We start from the raw sequence: 20143 nt of genomic DNA, 5'->3' as shown, positions 1-20143 counted from the left end.
TAGTAGGATGTTGTGGATTTCTTCCCATTTTCTCTATGACGTACTCAAAGATCAAACAGGAATCTGACCTTGTTACTAGATTATGTCAATTCCTGCACTGACTCTTAACTAACTCGATCCATTTTCTCTTTCTGTATCTTCAGCAGAACTCGCACAGGGACCTGCTGGGAACCACAGCGAGTATTTGAACGCCAATGCCACAGGTGAGCAAGGAGTGTTTTATAGATCAGCATAAATGTGGACCAAGTTCAGGTTTGTAGTATTAGTAGTAGTCCAATCTAACTACCTCACTTATTGTCTCATAGGCTAGACTAACTGTGAAAAATGCTTGTATAGCTTTTTGAGTTTCTTTGGCTTTGTGTCTATCTTGTCCCTGTCAGATGCACCAATGTCTTCCGAAGATGAAGATGATGATGATGAGTCCTCCTCTGAGGAGACGAAACAGTCTAGCAGTCAAACGCTTCCTTCCAACAGCCAGGAGCAACAGCGTGAGTGAGCTTGTCTTCTCCGAGGTCCCAAATCTACACGCCGACACTGGAAAAACGCTAATCCACAGTCTCGTACCGAAAAAGCTCAAAGTGCAATTTCCTGAGCCTTGTGTATCGGGTTAAACCCAAACGTGTTGAATCCTCTCCAACCAGGAAGAACATGATGAAACTCTGGAATACTAATGGACCCTAGCTCTGAGGTTTCTCCTCATTTACCTTCAGTACTTCAGTAGTTCTGTGGAATGTGCTTTGCCCTCAAGATGGGAGACGATAGTTTTTCACTCCATTTGGTGGATTAGTGTTGGTGTCCTGAGTGCTACAGATATCCTAAACCCCTGTGACACCAGGATGCTGCTGCTACGTGTTCAGCTACCGTTTTGCTACGTTAAATAATCCTGTGTGAGCGGCTGGACAGTAAACATGCGCCTCATGCCCCGTCTAATCTCTCGTATTCTTTTTTTTTGTCTGCTGTGCTCCATTTCACGTCCTTATCCTCCACCCCCTCCACCCTCGCCCGCTGCAGCAATGGCGCCGGTGTGGGCGCAGCTCGATAAGATGGAGAAGAAGCTCCACGCGGTTCCTGCCAGCAAGACCGTCAAATTCCGCTGCCAGGCCATCGGCAACCCGACGCCCACGCTTAAGTGGCTGAAGAATGGCAAGGAGTTCAAGAGAGACCAGCGAATAGGAGGCTTCAAGGTGATGAGGGTTTAAGAGAGACCAGCGAATAGGAGGCTTCAAGGTGATGAGGGTTTAAGAGAGACCAGCGAATAGGAGGCTTCAAGGTGATGAGGGTTAAAGAGAGACCAGCGAATAGGAGGCTTCAAGGTGAGGAGGGTTTAAGAGAGACCAGCGAATAGGAGGCTTCATGGTGAGGAGGGTTTAAGAGATACCAGCAAATAGGAGGCTTCATGGTGAGGAGGGTTTAAGAGAGACCAGCGAATAGGAGGCTTCAAGGTGATGAGGGTTAAAGAGAGACCAGCGAATAGGAGGCTTCAAGGTGAGGAGGGTTTAAGAGAGACCAGCGAATAGGAGGCTTCATGGTGAGGAGGGTTTAAGAGATACCAGCGAATAGGAGGCTTCAAGTTGATGAGGGTTAAAGAGAGACCAGCGAATAGGAGGCTTCAAGGTGAGGAGGGTTTAAGAGAGACCAGCGAATAGGAGGCTTCATGGTGAGGAGGGTTTAAGAGAGACCAGCGAATAGGAGGCTTCAAGGTGATGAGGGTTAAAGAGAGACCAGTGAATAGGAGGCTTCAAGGTGAGGAGGGTTTAAGAGAGACCAGCGAATAGGAGGCTTCATGGTGAGGAGGGTTTAAGAGATACCAGCGAATAGGAGGCTTCAAGTTGATGAGGGTTAAAGAGAGACCAGCGAATAGGAGGCTTCAAGGTGAGGAGGGTTTAAGAGAGACCAGCGAATAGGAGGCTTCAAGGTGAGGAGGGTTTAAGAGAGACCAGCGAATAGGAGGCTTCATGGTGAGGAGGGTTTAAGAGAGACCAGCGAATAGAAGGCTTCATGGTGAGGAGGGTTTAAGAGAGACCAGCAAATAGGAGGCTTCAAGGTGAGGAGGGTTTAAGAGAGACCAGCGAATAGGAGGCTTCAAGGTGAGGAGGGTTTAAGAGAGACCAGCGAATAGGAGGCTTCATGGTGAGGAGGGTTTAAGAGAGACCAGCGAATAGGAGGCTTCATGGTGAGGAGGGATTAAGAGAGACCAGCGAATAGGAGGCTTCATGGTGAGGAGGGTTTAAGAGAGACCAGCGAATAGGAGGCTTCAAGGTGATGAGGGTTAAAGAGAGACCAGCGAATAGGAGGCTTCATGGTGAGGAGGGTTTAAGAGAGACCAGCGAATAGGAGGCTTCAAGGTGATGAGGGTTTAAGAGAGACCAGCGAATAGGAGGCTTCATGGTGAGGAGGGTTTAAGAGAGACCAGCGAATAGGAGGCTTCATGGTGAGGAGGGTTTAAGAGAGACCAGCGAATAGGAGGCTTCATGGTGAGGAGGGATTAAGAGAGACCAGCGAATAGGAGGCTTCATGGTGAGGAGGGTTTAAGAGAGACCAGCGAATAGGAGGCTTCAAGGTGATGAGGGTTAAAGAGAGACCAGCGAATAGGAGGCTTCATGGTGAGGAGGATTTAAGAGAGACCAGCGAATAGGAGGCTTCATGGTGAGGAGGGTTTAAGAGAGACCAGCGAATAGGAGGCTTCATGGTGAGGAGGGTTTAAGAGAGACCAGCGAATAGGAGGCTTCATGGTGAGGAGGGTTTAAGAGAGACCAGCGAATAGGAGGCTTCATGGTGAGGAGGGTTTAAGAGAGACCAGCGAATAGGAGGCTTCATGGTGAGGAGGGTTTAAGAGAGACCAGCGAATAGGAGGCTTCAAGGTGAGGAGGGTTTAAGAGAGACCAGCGAATAGGAGGCTTCAAGGTGAGGAGGGTTTAAGAGAGACCAGCGAATAGGAGGCTTCAAGGTGAGGAGGGTTTAAGAGAGACCAGCGAATAGGAGGCTTCAAGGTGAGGAAGGGTTTTATGCTCTAATGAGCTCTGGTTTAAAGTATTGGTAAAAGGAAGTGCCTTTTAAAGTGCCTTTAAAGTTTTAAAGTGTAAAAGGACACAATTCCAGGAACAGTTAGCATTAGCTGCTATCCAATTGGATCTTGGCAGTTTTTCAATACTGTTTTTTTAATCGATAGTCCACTATGTTGTCATTCCAAAGAGTTCCGGCAAAAGTCAGAAAGTGGGGAAGTGTAGTCGTGTGTGTCGGTCTGCTCTGCAGTGTCTGTGGTGGGGTTCTGCACCTGGTCCACAGGTTGAAAGTTAACACCTGTCCTCACGAACACAATGCTGCTCGAATGTCCATGCCTTCGGGGCAGCCAACAGCCATATGTCTGGTCTGGGCCCGAAGAGCCTGACCTGGAAGCTTTGGATTTCTGTCCCACTCGGGCTGCAGTGTCGCCGCTTGTCCTCCATTTACCCAGCTACCCCACAAACGTCTCTACGCGTTCGTCTTGGTTCTGTGGACCAGACAATAGAAGCTCGGTGTATCTCGACGTTCTCCATGGCTTGGATTTGGACCGCTGTCTGTCTGTAGTCATATTCATGACTGTAATGCACTGCCTCTCTTGTCTTTTAGGGTCCTTTTTGGATTTTAGGAAAAAATTCATAATCAGCATATTTTGCCAAAGTTTGCCCACCATGACTAAGCCCCTTTGGTCACATTACATTAGTAATCTGTTACTCACCACACTGTGTAGTGTTACATTAGTTATGTGTTACTCATCACGGTCATCGTGAGCTCATTCTGAAGCAATGTATTCCTGCTTTAAGGAACCTACTACTCCTTACCTAGTGCTTAAGTGTGTAGTACTGTATGCTGAACCTTACAAATAGTGTGTAGACATGAAATTTAAATGCTTTAATTTTATTTTACCATAATTAGTTTTATTTTGGGAAACTAGCTATAAACTCTCCCTGAAAATTAGCTTGCTTCACTGCTCAACACAAAAGTTATTTAATTTTATTAAAGTCTTGAGTCATAAAACCATCAGACGTTCGTCACGTTTTCCACTGGCTAGTGTTTGTGCGGACCAGGACTCGAGTGACGTTCTAATAAGCACCAGAACAGCAGCGCCACTGTTCTGTTTAGATCCGTCTGAAACCCGGCAGGACGTTCCCTGCACCGGGACTGTTGGGTGTTTTTCTTTTTTTTTTTTTTTGTGGCTGTGTGGTTTTGAACATGCCTGCGTTTCTCATTGAGGTGTTCCCCAGCTGGGAGGCATTATATCTCTCCCCCTCCCTCTCCCTCTCTCATTCTGTCTCTCTTTCTCTCTCCCCTACCATGCACACTTTACCATCTGGAGTGTTTGTGTGCCACAGTCACACGCGCGCAGAGAGACGTGTGCTTGCTCTCGTGCGTACACACGTTAACGCAGGTAAAAACGTAGCGTGTGTGTGTGCTCAGCAGCACGCCTGTACTTTTGATAAACGTGCATCCAGACCACCAGGGCCGCTCTGTCTCCTCCGCGCTCAGATATGTACAACCACATGCGATTTGTGGGCCTTTGAAGTCGTTGGGGTGTGGGGCCGTGCTTCAGGGGCCCAGCCTTTCTGAATGAGCCGCCCGCCACACTCCACCACTACCCCTCTTTCCGCTCCCCACCCTTCCCTCCATACCACCATTTCTTTTTTAACAAGAGTCCAGTTGCATTGTTCATTTACATTAAGTATATGTTGAGAGGAAGTTAGGCAGACCCTGTGTGTGTGTGTGTGTGTGTGTGTGTGTGTGTGTGTGTGCGTGCGTGCGTGTGTGTATAACCGGCCACATCTGGGGCCCTGCAGCTGGTGCGGCTATAACCCCACTTTAAACATGTAACCCAGCAAAACTCCTTTATCCTTCTGGTTCCTCAGAAGTGCATAATGAGTACAGAACACACCGAGGTGGCTTGCCTCTTCAGTGGCCCCTGAAGATGAAGCAGACCATCAAACTTTAGCCCATGCAGATATCTGACGGTTATATGTTAGAGCTGCAGTGAAGTTTGTGCTGGGATCTAGCGAGTGCCTGGACTCGCTGTAGGAGGAGGTTTCTAGTGGAGGAGCAGCTACAGACAGACTGGGTTGAGGTTCTCTGCCAGCATCCTCCCCTGGTGGACACATGTTTGTTTTGGAGACGTGGAGGGAGAGGACGAGCTGCTGATGTTGCGAGCAGTGATTGCGGCCTTCCAGCGATTGGGGGGGGGGGGTCGTCTTTGGGATGTTCGAGCAGATTCCCCTGACGGCCTTGCCTGAACTTTCCTGGAAAATCCGTCCATTTGAAGTAGATCGCTGAAATAAATTGCCAAGAAGGACCGTGGACAAGCGTAAAGTTTACTTGTAGAAATGACCAGTAAAGAAAAGATTCTTCGCAGCTGCAAAATATGCAGAGCGAGGAAAATGAAGTCGCCGGTGCCTAACGACTCTTTTCCCCTCACAGGTGCGAGAACACCTGTGGTCGATCATAATGGACTCGGTGGTGCCCTCGGACAAAGGGAACTACACCTGTGTTGTGGAGAACAAGTATGGAAGCATCAACCACACCTACCAGTTGGATGTGGTCGGTGAGTTACCCTGACCGCTGCACCGTTAGCTTCTCTGCTAACACCGTGACGTGTTCCGCGGTGCTGAACCGATTTTCCTCACGCACTTCGGTTCACGTTCTCACGCTCAAACGGCGCTCCTCCGTCTCGAGTGTGCGGTCTTGTTGAGTCGTGTCTAGCTGGAAATCGCTGGGTGCCTTCGAATCGTCCGCTAGTCTGTGAGGCGCATGACAAACCTCTGACACAGGGGGCACAGCAGTCATGAGTAGGATTAACTTGGTTTAATTAAATGCAAATGTGTGTTTGCCGCGTAGGTGACGCTGTGTTGGTTCAATACCATTAACGGGGACCACCACTCTAAGTAAATGGATGTAACGGAGGACCTTTGACTCCTCCGTGGGTGTGGGCACTGACGTAAACGCAGCGTCTCCGTCAAGGACGGACGCATGTTGCGTATTGATTCGCCTTGACATTTAAAGAATGGAATGTTTGTTTGGTGCACGTACGTGTATAAGTGAAAGTTGGAAGTGCAGTTGCTGATTCAGGGTGAAGTCACTGTAGAAGGAATAAATTAGTACCCAGGTGATGATTGGCTGGCACAGATGTGATTTTCCTCACATAGCAGGGTAGTCAGTAAATCAAAGCCACACCCCTCTGAACACTGAGGTCCAAGGACGCTTTCATTATTAAATCTAACCATGACAACATAAAACAAAAAACCCATGCGTGCGCGTGCACACACACACACACTCTGATGGTCCCGTGTGGCTGGCGTCCCCCACACACACACACACACACACACACACACACACACAAGACGTGGGCCCTCTCCAGACGCTCCGTTTGCTACGCCTCCCTCAGGAGCCCCGATTCCAGAATGTTCCTGAACACTCCCTCGGCTGGGCTCTGCCGTGCGGGGCGCGGTTTCCACCCACCTCAATCAGATCGGACTCACAGTGCAGCTTCAAAAGAAGGAGTCCCTCTAGACGGCCTCTGAGAGGTTCTGACGAGATAAGGCATTAATGTAATGTAACACAAGATGGCTTAAATGGCCCCAGTGGACAATTTCTCTTTGGAATGTTTTTTATAATTTTATAATTTAGCCTACAACACCCGCCATTTCTAGGTGTCGAGTACTTTGTATGTGCAGTGGAATGATTCAGCCGGTCATCCTTGTAGAAGGAACCCAAATCGGGCGGAATCCAGCATGTCTTAACAGAACCGAGTCATGAGCGCAAAGAAGTGGTGCTGGCTGCTTCATTCCCATCACCTTGTGAGACGAGCCGGTCTGGGTCTGTAATTGGTCTGGGTCTGTAATTGGTCTGGGTCTGTAATTGGTCTCTGTCCGTAATTGATCTGCCCAGTGTTCACTCTGTCCACCGGGAGTTCAACCTCACAGCTGTTCACTCTGGCCAGTCTGAGTTTACTCTACCAGCAGTGTTTCAGCATGCATCAGTGTGAGTATGTGTTGTGTGTAATGTGGCTGTTGTGTTGGGGGTTCTCTCCTCCCGGACCTCCACAATAACCCGTCCAAAGCTGCGACGCCACTTGCTCGTGTTGAACCCCATTACATCCTGTTGAGAGTTTCTCTTACACCGTTTTTCTCATCCCCTCTCCCCTCTCTCTCTCTCTCTCTCTCTCTCTCTCTCTCTCTCTCTCTCTCTCTCTCTCTGTTTGTGTGTGTATTCTAGAACGTTCTCCTCACAGGCCCATTCTGCAGGCGGGCCTGCCAGCTAACCGCACCGTGGTGGTGGGTAGCGATGTGGAGTTTGTGTGTAAGGTCTTCAGCGATCCACAGCCCCACATTCAGTGGCTCAAGCACATCGAGGTGAACGGCAGCAAGGTGGGGGAAGATGGGAACCCCTACGTCCGAGTGTTAAAGGTGAGACCCGGGGTGCTTGATCACCTGGCCACACCAGAACCACGCCCTGATTAGTTCTGAATCTCACTTTCTCTCATTTCTCTCTTAAAACTCTCATTTCGAGAGTTCGGACAAACAGCAGACCCTCCAGAATAGCACGCCGGGCACAGTAACCGCTTTTTAACGGTGATTGGAGCAGCCTGTATTTGATTTAAAATAACAAACCTGATTCGTTTGTTGTGGAGACGTGTTTCTGTATCGCTCTAGTCCTTTTGTATCAGTTAAGCATGGTCACAGGACACATCGCATACAATACTGTAAAGCTGTTTATCTTTTTCCATCACAGTAAGGTTTCCGGTGAGATATAGTTGTCACAGACGAGCACGCCAGCCTCTTATATTGCCTGAGCTCTTATTCAAGTCATTTGTTTGCATTTGACATTTATACCAATGACCTGTTTTCACTCTGCTTCCTGTCGCCTTGGTCAAATGACGCTGCCGCAGCGTTTGGCGAACATCTGACCCGTCTTCTTGGCAACGAGCATAATCTGCTTTACTGGAGGAAACGGCCAATTTACCCCATCTGTCCCCGTTTGTTCACGACGGTGGCGAGGAGTGACATCTGGGATCTCTCTGAATCCCGACGACCTTGCTTTAACCTCTGACCTCTTTTTGACCTCCACAGCACTCTGGGGTCAACAGCTCGGACACACAGGTTCTGACGCTGTACAACGTCACGGAGGAGGAGAGCGGGGAATATATCTGTAAAGTGTCCAATTATATAGGCCAAGCCAACCAATCGGCGTGGCTCACCGTCACTAAACACGCCTCCGCAGGTAACGCACCATCTACGGGAGCCTAGAGGAGACAGATCCAGAAGGACGTGTGGGTGTAGCTGGATAGACAGGGAAGCTGGCAGGGTAGCTAGATGAGATCCTCCATGTTTCTCCCCCCCCCTCCTCCCCTCTCCCTCCGCGGTGCCCCGGACTGACGCCATGGAAAAACCCAGCAGAGCCGAATGGAAGTACCAGAGCTTTCGTTTATGTTGGACTCTCTCTGTTCCTCCTCTCTGTTCCTCCTCTCTGTCCCTCTGTTGCCCCGTGCCCGCCTAATAAGGGTGCGTTCCTTCTGATCTGCTGCGAACCTCGTCTGGCCTTCAGAGGAGGTTCCACTCTGCTGAGACACCATGTCTGTCTGTCTTCCATCACCTCTTTTTGTGGCTCAGTCAGTTTGAATGTTTCTCTCTCTCTCTCTCTCTCTCTCTCTCTCTCTCTCTCTCTCTCTCTCTTTCCCTTGTCTTGGTCTCGTCACCTCTGTTTGAGAGTCCTCTGCTGGGTACAGTTCCATGTGGCCCATCTCGTGCATGTGGAGATGGACTTTAGGGGTGGTGAGATGGATGGATGTCTGTTCCTCCTCCCGCAGGTGTGGGTTTCCAGCTGGAGTGCTCCCCTCCCCCATAATCTAACCCTCAGTCTGTCAGCAGGGTCGTCGTGGGAACCGGCATCACCTGGATGCCTTGTAACTTCTCCTGTAATAGAGGCTAGAGGCCCATGTTGGACCTGTGTCGTCTTCCCTCATCGTTCCTTAGGCTACCTTTTTTTTCTGGGTTCTCTCTCTCCACAAAAGAATGAAGCTCCCGGGGTTCATCCCCAACCTCCACCCCCCCCAACCTCCACCCCCTCCACCCCTCCCTGCCGTCCCTCACTCCTCTGCTGGGATGATTTCCGGTCCTGTTCTGCTTCATCCTGTGGTTCTTCTCTCTAGACGGCAGGCCTCAACACCACAGATAAGGAGATGGAGGTGCTGCATCTCAAGAACGTGTCTTTAGAGGACGCAGGAGTGTACACTTGCCTGGCTGGAAACTCTATCGGCCACTCCCACCACTCTGCATGGTTGATTGTCAATGAAGGTATCTATGGTCCTTTTGGTGCTCCTTCCCTGGCCCCCCCCCCCACGTTCAGTCGCACTACGCCCCCTCCGCCGTCAGCCCACGTAATTAAACACCCACTCGGGCCGAGCCGATTTTGGCTTTGCGGCTCCGGGTGATCTCATTGGTCCGTCGGTAAAGTCCAGGCGAGTGTTTGGGTGCACATGGCTGATTACGGCTCAGTTTGACTTCACCTGGTGACGCATTGTGGTGAAACTGAGCGCTTGGGTTTTTTTGTTTTGTTTTGTTAGGCTAAATGTACACGTTTCATCGGGGTAAGCGTGGTGGTTGTATTGCGACTGAGGGCTCTGTCTTGTGTGGAGGCTCCTCCCACTGTGTGGTTTGACCACTCCTCCATGATCTATGTAGGGAGGTCGAACCATTGTCGGATTCCCTCTTCTCTCCCTTTTAGTAGAAATGGAACGAGCCAAGTCCAGCCCTCGTCATTTAAAGTGAGAACGAGGTTCCTCATGATGAGACATTGTCTTCTGAGAAAAACGAAGCCTGTGGAAGGTTGTATTTTAGAACCCACATGCTTTAATTAAAGTAGCTGATGGGGTTGGTGCAAAATGTTAGTGTTTAATCTAGTAACTGGGGTGTGGAAATACACAATTGAAAAACTCCTTGAGTTAAGGGTTTGGCATGGCTTTGGAAGTTTCATTTGAAACCTTTTTTTCTCTTATTTGTTATACTAACAAATAATTTCATTTCAAAATAACATCGATGTTTGGCAATGTTGACAAGGTTCCCAAAGAGTGTTCTGCTGACATCATTTCCTCTTGTGAAATGAATACCCAGCATGCTCTCTTGGTTTGCTTTGATAAACAGAGACTGGATCCATTTTGCGATGGATTCGGTTTATCAAGCGGCTTGTCCATCGCCACCTCAGGACTGGGACCAGACAGACTCTTGTGTATATGGTGTTGGTGTTTTATCGCTAATGTTTTTAGCATCTGCCTCTCGTCATGATTCTCCTGGGTGTGCTTTTCAAAAACACCTTAGATATAAATCATCCAACAACCATTACGCAACAGTAAAATCCCTCAAGATAATACATTTATTTATGGTGTGTTCAGACAGAGTTGATGCTTTAAAGTTTTGTTTAGAAAAGACTTTTTTAATATAAAGAGCTTTGTTTAGAGAGAAAGGAAAACGTTTTGGTGTAGTCTGATGTGTGTGTGTGTGTTCTTTTATTGTTCATTGTTGTGTCTTTTTATCTGTATTGATTTCTGTTAGACTTAATACTAGCGAAAATTGCTTCCGTAGAGTAAGAAATACCATTATCATCCAGATTTATTTTCATGTAACATTACCCTGTGACCTAGCTCCGTGATCGTGCACCAGACCGTCTTTGTCAGGTTAACCTGCAAGTGGCCGGCACGTTTAGACGAGCGGCGTTTATTTAGCTAGCGGCTGGCTGCGCTAAAACACGCATCCGTCTTCTCAGAGTCTCGTTGGCGTCACAGCCCGCATGCCTTTCGTTACAGTTTACAGAGGACATTTTGGCCTTGTGTAGGGCTGAGGGCTGCCAAGAGTCGAGAGGAACAGTTTCCTTCTCAATCACAAGAATGCAGACCGCAATCCGATGCTTGAAAGAAAGATGTGATTATGGTGTCACTGTAGGAGTTTGTGTGGCAGACATGTCAACAGCTCCAAGTACTTTCTCGTGTGTGTGTGTGTGTGTGTGTGTGTGTGTGTGTGTGTGTGTGGTGAGGGGGTGCTTTTGAGGCTTGGGTGTGTTCAGGAGTGTACAGAATTATGCAGTGATGGATGATCTCCACTCCTGGAGGGCCAGTGTGTAACTATGTACTAAGGTTCATATCAGCAAGGCCCAGAAAGCCCTGCTCTCCTGCGTGAAAGTGCCCCCATTGCACCCATCAGACACTGGCTCCTCCAGTAGTGAGACAGCTCACTCTCTAAACCGGCGGGAGTGTTCACAGAGTGTTCAGGGCCTTCGTGAGGATGAACGCATGCCCCACGCCCCTGCTTCACCCATTCAGCGAGCATCTCACCCCCTTTACCCCTTGTGCCCCCCCCCCCCCCCCCCTTCCACTTTCCCACCCCCCTCTCTACATGACTCTCTTCCTGTTGGCACAGCCACGCCCCCGACCCCCCTGCCCAATCAGACCTACCTGGAGGTCCTGATCTACTGTGTGGGCTTCTTCCTCATCTGCGTGATGGTGGTGATCGCCGTGCTGGTCAAGATGCACAGCTCGGCCAAGAAGAGCGACTTCAACAGCCAGATGGCCGTCCACAAGCTGGCCAAAAGCATCCCGCTGCGCAGACAGGTAACAGAAAGTAGATAGGGGGTTTGATCAGCTCTACCACTAACCTCCTCCACAGCACTGACAGCAGACAGCCAGCAGGTGGCGCGCTCGCAGCCCGCTGACTTGGGTTTCAAATAGCACCGCTGGCTGGAGGTTTTCCCACTGATTTGTCCCGGGGAGGATTTACGACTTCGTTTATTCTGCTAATTTAAAAATATGACTAGGCTGTCTGCGCTTTTTGGTTTTGGAAGTATGAACGTAAAGACTTAAGTATACAGTAAGTATACGGTTCTTCCAGATCCATTAAAAACACATTAGCACGGACACGGCCGCGCACCCACCAGAACGGCAGCCACGCGGACCGGACACCCACCCACACACGGGACGTTTTGCTGCGTGCTGTGGTGGCGTACGGAGAGTAAGGGTCGAGTGTGTGTGCGCAGGTCTCTGTGGACTCCAGCTCGTCTCTGCACTCGGGGGTGATGCTGGTGAGACCGTCCCGCCTCTCCTCCACGGGCTCCCCCATGCTGTCGGGCGTCTCGGAGTACGAGCTGCCCCAGGACCCCCGCTGGGAGCTGTCCCGAGACAGGTACACGCCTCGCACGGGGACGCCGGGGGCTGAGGTCAAACCAGATCGTCTTACACAAAACCTGAGCAGAATGATTACTGTAGGAGCAGTGTACATTCTAAGCATTCTGTTCTCTCTCTTGCGGGCATGCACACACACCCGCTCCCTCCCTCTCTCGCTCTCTCTCTTTCTTTCTCTCTATCTCTCTCCCTCCCACCCTCTCTCCCTCCCTCTCCTTCTCTCTCTCCTTCTCACACCCTCTCTTCCTCCCTCTCCTTCTCTCTGTCTCCCACCCTCTTTCCCTCCCTCTCTCCCTCCCTCTTTCCCTCTCTCCGTCTCTCTCTCCCTCCCTCTCTTCCCTCCCCTCAGACTGGTTCTAGGTAAGCCCCTGGGGGAGGGATGTTTTGGCCAGGTGGTGATGGGAGAAGTTCTGGGCATGGAAAAACCCAACCGCATCACCAAAGTGGCTGTCAAGATGCTCAAATGTGAGTAGGATCTTCTGTTCTTGGTCTTCTGTTCTTCAAGTGCAGACTGGTGCTTCCAAAGGGCCAACATAGCCGTTCCCTCGAGAGGAAGATGTTTCCCAAGAGCCTTAACTTGTACAGGGTCACTGAGCCTCGTCAGTACAGCCGTGTGTGTGTGCGTGTGTGTGTGTCTCCTGCTGGACGGGGTCGTTAGCATCGTTAGCACGCTCACCCCACTCACGCTAGCTGACGCTCCTGGAAAAGGACGTCACTTTGCAAACAATGGCTGGGAAAATACTGGCGTGAATTAATCTCCACCTTTCCTCTTCGGGTATCATTCCCAGGTCTAGTTCCGGTCCTCTTACAGCGCAGCAGCAAAACAAATGGATTATGACCTTTTTGACCTTTACAACCGGGCTTGAGCTCATGTCTCCATAACGGTGGCACTTATTTCACGGTTTGGTGGGGCAGATGTTTAGTCTCGCGCTGTGGGAGGGGTACGTGAGGGGTAAATTACCGAAACTGTGAGGAGCTGTCATTGACGGGCATGGCTTTGGTTTTCTAACAGCCGATGCCACGGAGAAGGACCTGTCAGACCTCATCTCCGAGATGGAGATGATGAAGATCATCGGGAAACATAAGAACATCATCAACCTTCTGGGGGCCTGCACGCAGGACGGTGAGAGACGGGGGACGCGTCTGTCCGTCACGCTAACGAAGACGGACCCGACATCGCAGCTCAGTGCCATGATGTCGGCTCTGTGATTTATCTGTCGTTTCTCCCTGAGTGTTATGAATATTGCATGAGTTACATGATCACCGTTTGTCTTTAGAACTAGAATTTAATTGCCTGTGACAGTCTGTCCGAATAAGCGTCAAGCGCCGTCTGTGTCTGTGACGTTGAGAGATCGGCCAGATCACGGCGCACCGAACCGATGATGTTGCAGGCGCTGTGTGTGTGTCGGCCAGACGGGCGATATGTTTACGCTCTTTAAAGGAATCGTGTGTGTGTGTGTGTGTGTGTGTGTGTGTGATGTCTTCTGTCAGGTCCGCTTTACGTCGTCGTGGAGTTTGCCTCTAAGGGCAATCTGCGGGAGTATCTGCGGGCACGGCGCCCTCTAGGGATGGAGTACTGCTACAACCCCGAGCAGGTGCCTGTGGAGAACATGTCCATCAAAGACCTGGTGTCCTGTGCCTACCAGGTGGCGCGTGGCATGGAGTACCTGGCGTCCAAGAAGGTGAGAGCTGGATGGGTTAGACGAGCTATGAAGCTCTCCGCCTCCTCCAGGGGAATCACTAAAGTGTGTGTGTGTGTGTGTGTTCATTCAGTGTATCCATAGAGACTTGGCTGCTCGCAATGTTCTCGTAACTGAGGACAACGTGATGAAGATAGCAGACTTTGGCCTGGCCCGGGATATCCACCATATTGATTACTACAAGAAAACCACCAATGTGAGTTGTGCACTAGAGTTCAGTTAGAGGTGCATTGCGGTTAACAAGGCAGTAGTTTGTCCTGTAGAGCAGTATAACTTACAACCTACAGCGGCTCCAGTCATGTTCAATAGCACGGTATGTCTAGAATAAAATAAGTACAAGTTATAAAAAAACATTTAAGTAAGAATAAAAATATAAATGTTCTTTTTAAATTGGTAAATTGTGTATAAATATTGAATATTTGTTAATAGAAAAATGTTAACGTTAATTAAGAATGCAATTTTAATCAGATATGTGCCTTGTGTGTGTTTCTCTGCTCTTGTGCAACACGCCCCTTGATGGGCTTGTTATTTACCTGATGAGGTGAACCAGGTGTGTTTTGAATGAGCATGTGCAGAGTGTCCCGAGCCTCTGGGGTCTCACGGTAACGTCTGGACTTGTCTCTGCAGGGCCGTTTGCCAGTGAAGTGGATGGCACCAGAGGCCCTGTTTGACCGCATTTACACCCACCAGAGTGACGTGTAAGTCTCCGCCACAGTGGGACAGAGTGCCGAGGACACAGTAGTGCGGATCTGGGCCTTGACGTTCTCTCTCCCTCTCTCTCTCTGGTCCAGCTGGTCTTTCGGGGTGCTTCTCTGGGAGATCTTCACTCTCGGGGGATCTCCATACCCAGGGGTTCCTGTAGAAGAGCTCTTCAAACTTCTGAAGGAAGGCCATCGTATGGACCGCCCCTCCACGTGCACCCACGAACTGTAAGCGTTCGGGCCTACGACTGGATTTGTTCATTGCTGGGGTCATTCTGGTTTGGAAGTAGACCCACAGTTCGACCTTTGGCCTTTAACTCTTGTGTGTTCTCATCGCCCTGCCGTGTCTCCTGCGTCCTCCTCCTTCCCTGTCCAGGTACATGATGATGAGAGACTGCTGGCATGCGGTCCCGTCTCAGAGACCCACCTTTAAACAGCTCGTGGAAGACCTTGACCGCACGCTCTCGATGACATCCAATCAGGTGAGTTCTCTTTGCCACGTCTGCTTCCCATGTCCGAGCGCTGCTGTAAACGGCCCGTCTGTTTCCGACATGCTTTTCAGAAACGTTTAGATTTTTGTTTGTTTTACCTTTTTCTGCCGTGATTGTGTGTGTGTGTGTAGGAATATCTGGACCTGTCCGTGAATCTGGACCAGTACTCTCCCAGTTTCCCAGACACTCGCAGCTCCACCTGCTCCTCGGGCGAAGACTCCGTCTTCTCTCACGACCCCGGTGCCGAGGAGCCGTGCTTGCCCAAATTCCCTCCTCATCCCAACCGTGGGGTGCCCTTCAAAAAGCGCTGAGCACCCTCACCTCACGACCTGCAGTGTGCACCCGAGCTGGAGCTTCACACATGAACTGCAGGAGAGACTGCTCAAGTACAGTGCGCACTGCGGAGTGGACCAGTGAGGGTTTGAACGCCTCACGCATCGAGACTTTACAGCTGGAAGCATCGTCTAGCCACTGTTGACGTGGGCAAGGTTTAGGGCACTTGTAACAGACTGCAGTTTATGAACAGAGAAGGAGCGTGTCCTCTCTCCCTCTGGACTTGGATAAGGGTCCAAACGAAGTGAATGCTGACATCGTTGCTGAATGTTTTAAGTATTTAGATTTTTTTTTTTCATAGCTAACAAACAAGGATTTTCATTTCTTTGTTTTCTCCTCCCTGAAGTCAAATTCATTTCAAAAGCTTATTTCACTTACTGGACTGTCCAAAAGTATTCTAACAATGGACCGTTAAATCGCTAAAGTCATTCGAGTAGTGACTTTCTTGTAAATACAGTTAGAAATTTATAAATATGAATATATATTTACACTCTTATTTTTATTATCCTAAATGATGTCGCCGCTTTTTGTACCTGGATGTCCAGTGGTTGTGTTGGGGTGCCTCAAGAGTTTGACACGAAAATGTGCTACTATTCTACGAGCAGACAGCTGGCCAGTTTTCTCCATCCTTGTTTTTGTTGTGTGTGGTTGAGGTAAGCCAGGTGTCGCTCAGACGCGCTGCTGGTGTTACGCCACCAGGTGTTACGCCCCAGGTGTTACGCCACCAGGTGTTCTCCATCCTCAACAACTAGTTCAGCTGCGGACTGGCGGGCTACTAATGTTGAGTAGAAACCGTTTCCAGTGGTTGCTCTTCTGTGTTAAGGTTGTTGGCACTAAAACATGGTACGTTTGTGAAAAGAGGGAAAAAAAGAAACAACAAAACATTAGCGTCCCCCCAAAATTGAAGGAAAATAATTTGCTTAAGGTGGGCCTTGAATTAGCCGAACTGTAAAAGGCTTTGACTTGTGTGTAATCGATCGACTGTACATAAAAGCAAAGATACCATCCGCCTCTCAATGGGGGAAGGAGTTGCAGATCACGTATGTCACTGTAAAAGGATTACATTAAATAAAATGCTATTGAAAAACGAATCGGAGCTTTCAAAGTTTAAAAAGAACTTAATAAACAACCTCGTAAATATCCTTTACCCGGGCGATTTTGCAACGTAAATTATATTAAGGACACTCAAGGAGCGCATTTCGATCTTCGCTTCGTTTAGTGCGGGTTTGCGAGGCCGATTAAACATGCTAATGTAAAAGCTGGTTCTTGTCGCACCAGGGCTGGCTGTTAACGCATTATTTATAGGCGGAGGAATGACCTCGGTAGCAGGGCGCTGGTGTCCCGCAGATCCATCAGTCAGAGAACACTTACACCAGCGGCGACTGGCTTTCCACCAACACACGATGCATCACCCAGAAAACCTTCCTTACCAACGGACAAGGGTACCTCAGCCAAATGACACACTACCGCTGTCCATCTTTTAACTTCCGTTGCCAACCTGACTTGACAAATTTGTTCATAAGATTGATGGAGGACGCAGAGAGTAATGGCGAGCTCTTAAATTTAACATGACAGCTCTTGTGAGGTGAGTTAACAAGAAGTTTTATTAGACGACGGCTAGATATTTTGTACTCTTGAAATGGGAGTGTTTTTTTTTTTTTTTTTTTTTTTTGTGGGCTAAGTAAGATGTGGTGGGAGGTTCGCCACGTGATGTTCGATGCCCTGTGTGGAAAATCTTTGACCTTGAGTGTCCATAATCATCTGTAGGGTAAACGTCAGTTTCATCATTTTATCTTCCCTGGCTCGTTTCAAAGACTGGATACCATTTCCCCCCTAGCAACCAAGCACTACCGACTAATGGCAGAATGGATGTGAAGCAGATTACATTATTGCATTGGACAGATGGTGTTTGGGAGCAGAGGGTCCAGTCCTACTGCAAGAACCGGAACCGCAACGGAGGGTGTTAAGTATTAACATTCCTCTCCACGGGACGCTGATGGGAGTGTCTGATTCCCATCAGCCGGATCACTGGCGATCCCTTGGGTAGCACAACTGTAACAGAATGGACTGTGTTCAGGGTGGGTGTAATGCCTGGGCTGGGACAATAGGGGAGCTGTGGCGCTGAGTGACAGGAAGTGCCCAGTTTGAGATGATTGCTCACCTATAAAAGCAGGAAGTTGGAGGTGCTGAGCACGGTTTTCTTGGTCTCCTTTGTGCAGGGGGTAAGGTTGGTGGCGTACAGGTTGATTTATTTTTGGAGTGTCTGTGGTAGGTGTGTGAGGTATCATTGGTATGTTTGTGTGTTGAGGCACCATTGGTGTGTTTGTGTGTTGAGGCTGTTTGACTGGTCTGGTTAAGTTATCAGTGACTTGCTTGATCTTTGTGGTTGGGTTTCGCTGAGATTTGGGAGAGTGTATGAGTGGGTGCCGTTTCAACGTGTGGTTTGGTGTATGGTTGTGTGTGTGTGTGTGTGTGTGTGTGTGTGTGTGTGTGTGTGTGTGTGTTCAGTTGTTTTTTGTTTGTCTCCGACTGGGTGGCCAACCGGTACTGGGACACTGTGCGCCACCAATTATTCTAGCCAGTGGCTTAGCATGGGCAGTAGTTCGGATTCGGCCATGTGTTTGATGTACGTCTTTTAGATCTTCTTTTAAAGCTAATAAAGGTAATTCTATTTTATTAGTGGGGTTTAAGCTTGTGCATTGGGGCCACTGGCTGGGGTGAGGAGTCTAGCTGTTCACCACAGGCTTAGTCCAGGTTTTGCAGAGGTTTATCTCTGATGAGCTGTAATAGTTTTACCCCTGTTCACACCAAATGGTTGGGTGGTTTTGTAGTGATCTTGTAGCTAGGTTGTATGATTGCTGTGCTCCTTGTTTGTAGTGTTGCCCCTGTAGGTGAGCAGCTACCCCTCCAATCCTCCCATGAGTCTGATGTATTTGTTTTAATAAACCCTCAACTACATTTGATCTGTCTTACTGCTCTTCTGTGGTGTCGTCAACTTACTGGTGTCGGAACCTTGTGTTACATCTTGGCGTAGCCGGCAGGACCAGTATTTTAAGGTTGTTACACCATTGAAGATGTCTCAAAGTCGGAATGAGGGAGTTGGGAGACCAAGAGCTTTTTCTATGCCATCTCTCTTTCCATATATGATGCCTTGCTCTAGATTCTCAGGGGGGCGAGGGGCAGATGATATTTCTTTTAAGCAATGGAAGGGTGATTTGGAAATGTGGTTTAGAATGTATGCTATACCTGAAGAAAATCAAATTGATTGGGTTTTTAGCTGCTTAGATGGAGAAGCAAAGAGGGAGATGGCCATTCTGCCTAACACTGACAAAGATACAGTGGCAAAAGTTTTCCAAAAACTTAACGATTTATATGCTAGCCATGCCTGTGCTTCAGTCACTCGTTCACTTTTTTTCAAGTGTAGGCAACACTCAGAAGAGAGTGTGAGAGGCTTCGCGCTCCGTTTACAGGAGTGTTGGCAGAAGATGATGGTGAATGAATATTCTGAATCCAGAGGTGCTGATGCGAGACCAGTTCATCTCTGGACTTTCAGATGAAGGGCTGAAGAGGGACCTGAGGTTGAAGGTAACATTGAGTAATGCCCTTACATTTTCAGATGTGAAGACTGAGGCTGTACTGCGTGCAGGGTTAGAGGAAGAGGGCCATGCTTATTGTGGAACAGTGAGGAATGCCCCACAAAAGCAACCGTGGGATGATGATCTTAAGAAACTAAAAGGGGAATTGAAGGTGGAGCTGGCAAAGGAAGTCGAACTCCAGGTGAATACTCTTTCCCAGACCCTCTTGCAGGGTATAAGGGAAGAGTTCCAGAAGGCAAGACAGCAGGGGAGTCCCCAGAGCAACGGCTCATTGGAGGTCCCTCAAAGGTCACGCAGCTATTCCCCAGGCCCAAGACACCAACGGGCAGGCCAACAGCCTAGGCCCCGTGAGTATGATGACCAAGGGCGCCCTATATGCTTTAACTGTAGGACTCCTGGTCACATTGCCCGCCAGTGTCCTAAGCAGAACCTACAGCCCACTTTAAACTAGTGCCCCCTACCGTTGAGGATCGAACAGTAGGCCTACTGGCAAATGATCCATTACATACAGAGGAAAATTCATGCCCTACTCCTTCCCAGGTAGTGTCTGCAGTAAACCCTGCAACTTTTAAATCAGTCTCCCAGGACATTGTTTTCGTTCCACCAGTAAACCCGTCCCCCTTGACGCTGTCTACACCAACACCTGACCTATCCTATCCAAGCCCTCTGTCACTGCAAGTAGTTAACTCCACAGTAGTAAATGGCCCTTCAAGCACTAGTGTGCCCCCATGCGATCTTGTTGGAGAATGCCCAATGATTCAGGTGTCCATGGATGGAGTGACTGTTTCATGCTTACTGGATACGGGCTCTCAAGTATCCATGATGCGTCAGGACTGGTTTGAAGAACACTTTGGAAAGAATGGTCAGCGGTTAAGGGATCCCACTTCTTTGCTAAAGTTGAGGGCAGCCAATGGCAAAGAGATACCATATCTGGGTTACATAACGCTTCAGGTGGACATTGCTGGTGTAGAGCTAGAGAATGTGGGCGTAATTGTGGTAAAGAATTCATGCCTGACAGTCTCTGCACTAGTGGGGATGAATATTATCAAAGAAGTGTGGCAAGTTTTGTTTCAGAAGAGCGGCCCCCGTGTTGTCAAGAATCCACCACCATTGAATGCCTTGGGAAAAGTGA

At 49.1% G+C, this 20143-nt stretch overlaps 1 protein-coding gene across 10 annotated transcripts in view; it reads left to right on the top strand.

The window, feature by feature from the left end:
* The window catches only part of fgfr1a (fibroblast growth factor receptor 1a), a 29520-nt gene extending 13014 nt beyond the window's left edge, over window positions 1-16506 (top strand). For 4 of the 10 annotated variants that reach the window (XM_076990311.1, XM_076990310.1, XM_076990309.1 and 1 more), the window contains 16 exons: window positions 144-203; window positions 381-488; window positions 1012-1184; window positions 5446-5569; window positions 7240-7430; window positions 8094-8244; window positions 11433-11630; window positions 12047-12191; window positions 12540-12655; window positions 13203-13313; window positions 13682-13872; window positions 13964-14086; window positions 14518-14588; window positions 14682-14819; window positions 14968-15073; window positions 15214-16506. In XM_076990311.1, the coding sequence (XP_076846426.1) occupies window positions 144-203; window positions 381-488; window positions 1012-1184; window positions 5446-5569; window positions 7240-7430; window positions 8094-8244; window positions 11433-11630; window positions 12047-12191; window positions 12540-12655; window positions 13203-13313; window positions 13682-13872; window positions 13964-14086; window positions 14518-14588; window positions 14682-14819; window positions 14968-15073; window positions 15214-15393 (2186 nt within the window). In that variant the 3' untranslated portion in view covers window positions 15394-16506. Of the gene's footprint in view, window positions 1-143; window positions 204-380; window positions 489-1011; window positions 1185-2950; window positions 2991-5445; window positions 5570-7239; window positions 7431-8093; window positions 8245-9172; window positions 9318-11432; window positions 11631-12045; window positions 12192-12539; window positions 12656-13202; window positions 13314-13681; window positions 13873-13963; window positions 14087-14517; window positions 14589-14681; window positions 14820-14967; window positions 15074-15213 lie in introns of those variants that run through there. The other 6 variants (XM_076990313.1, XM_076990317.1, XM_076990315.1 and 3 more) reach the window with 5 other exon arrangements.
* The last annotated feature ends 3637 nt before the right edge of the window (window positions 16507-20143 follow it).

This window comes from Brachyhypopomus gauderio, unplaced genomic scaffold (genome assembly GCF_052324685.1).
Source record: "Brachyhypopomus gauderio isolate BG-103 unplaced genomic scaffold, BGAUD_0.2 sc74, whole genome shotgun sequence".
NCBI lineage: Eukaryota > Metazoa > Chordata > Actinopteri > Gymnotiformes > Hypopomidae > Brachyhypopomus > Brachyhypopomus gauderio.
The sequence above is the reverse complement of the archived record's forward strand: the minus strand, read 5'-3'. Positions and strand labels throughout refer to the sequence as shown.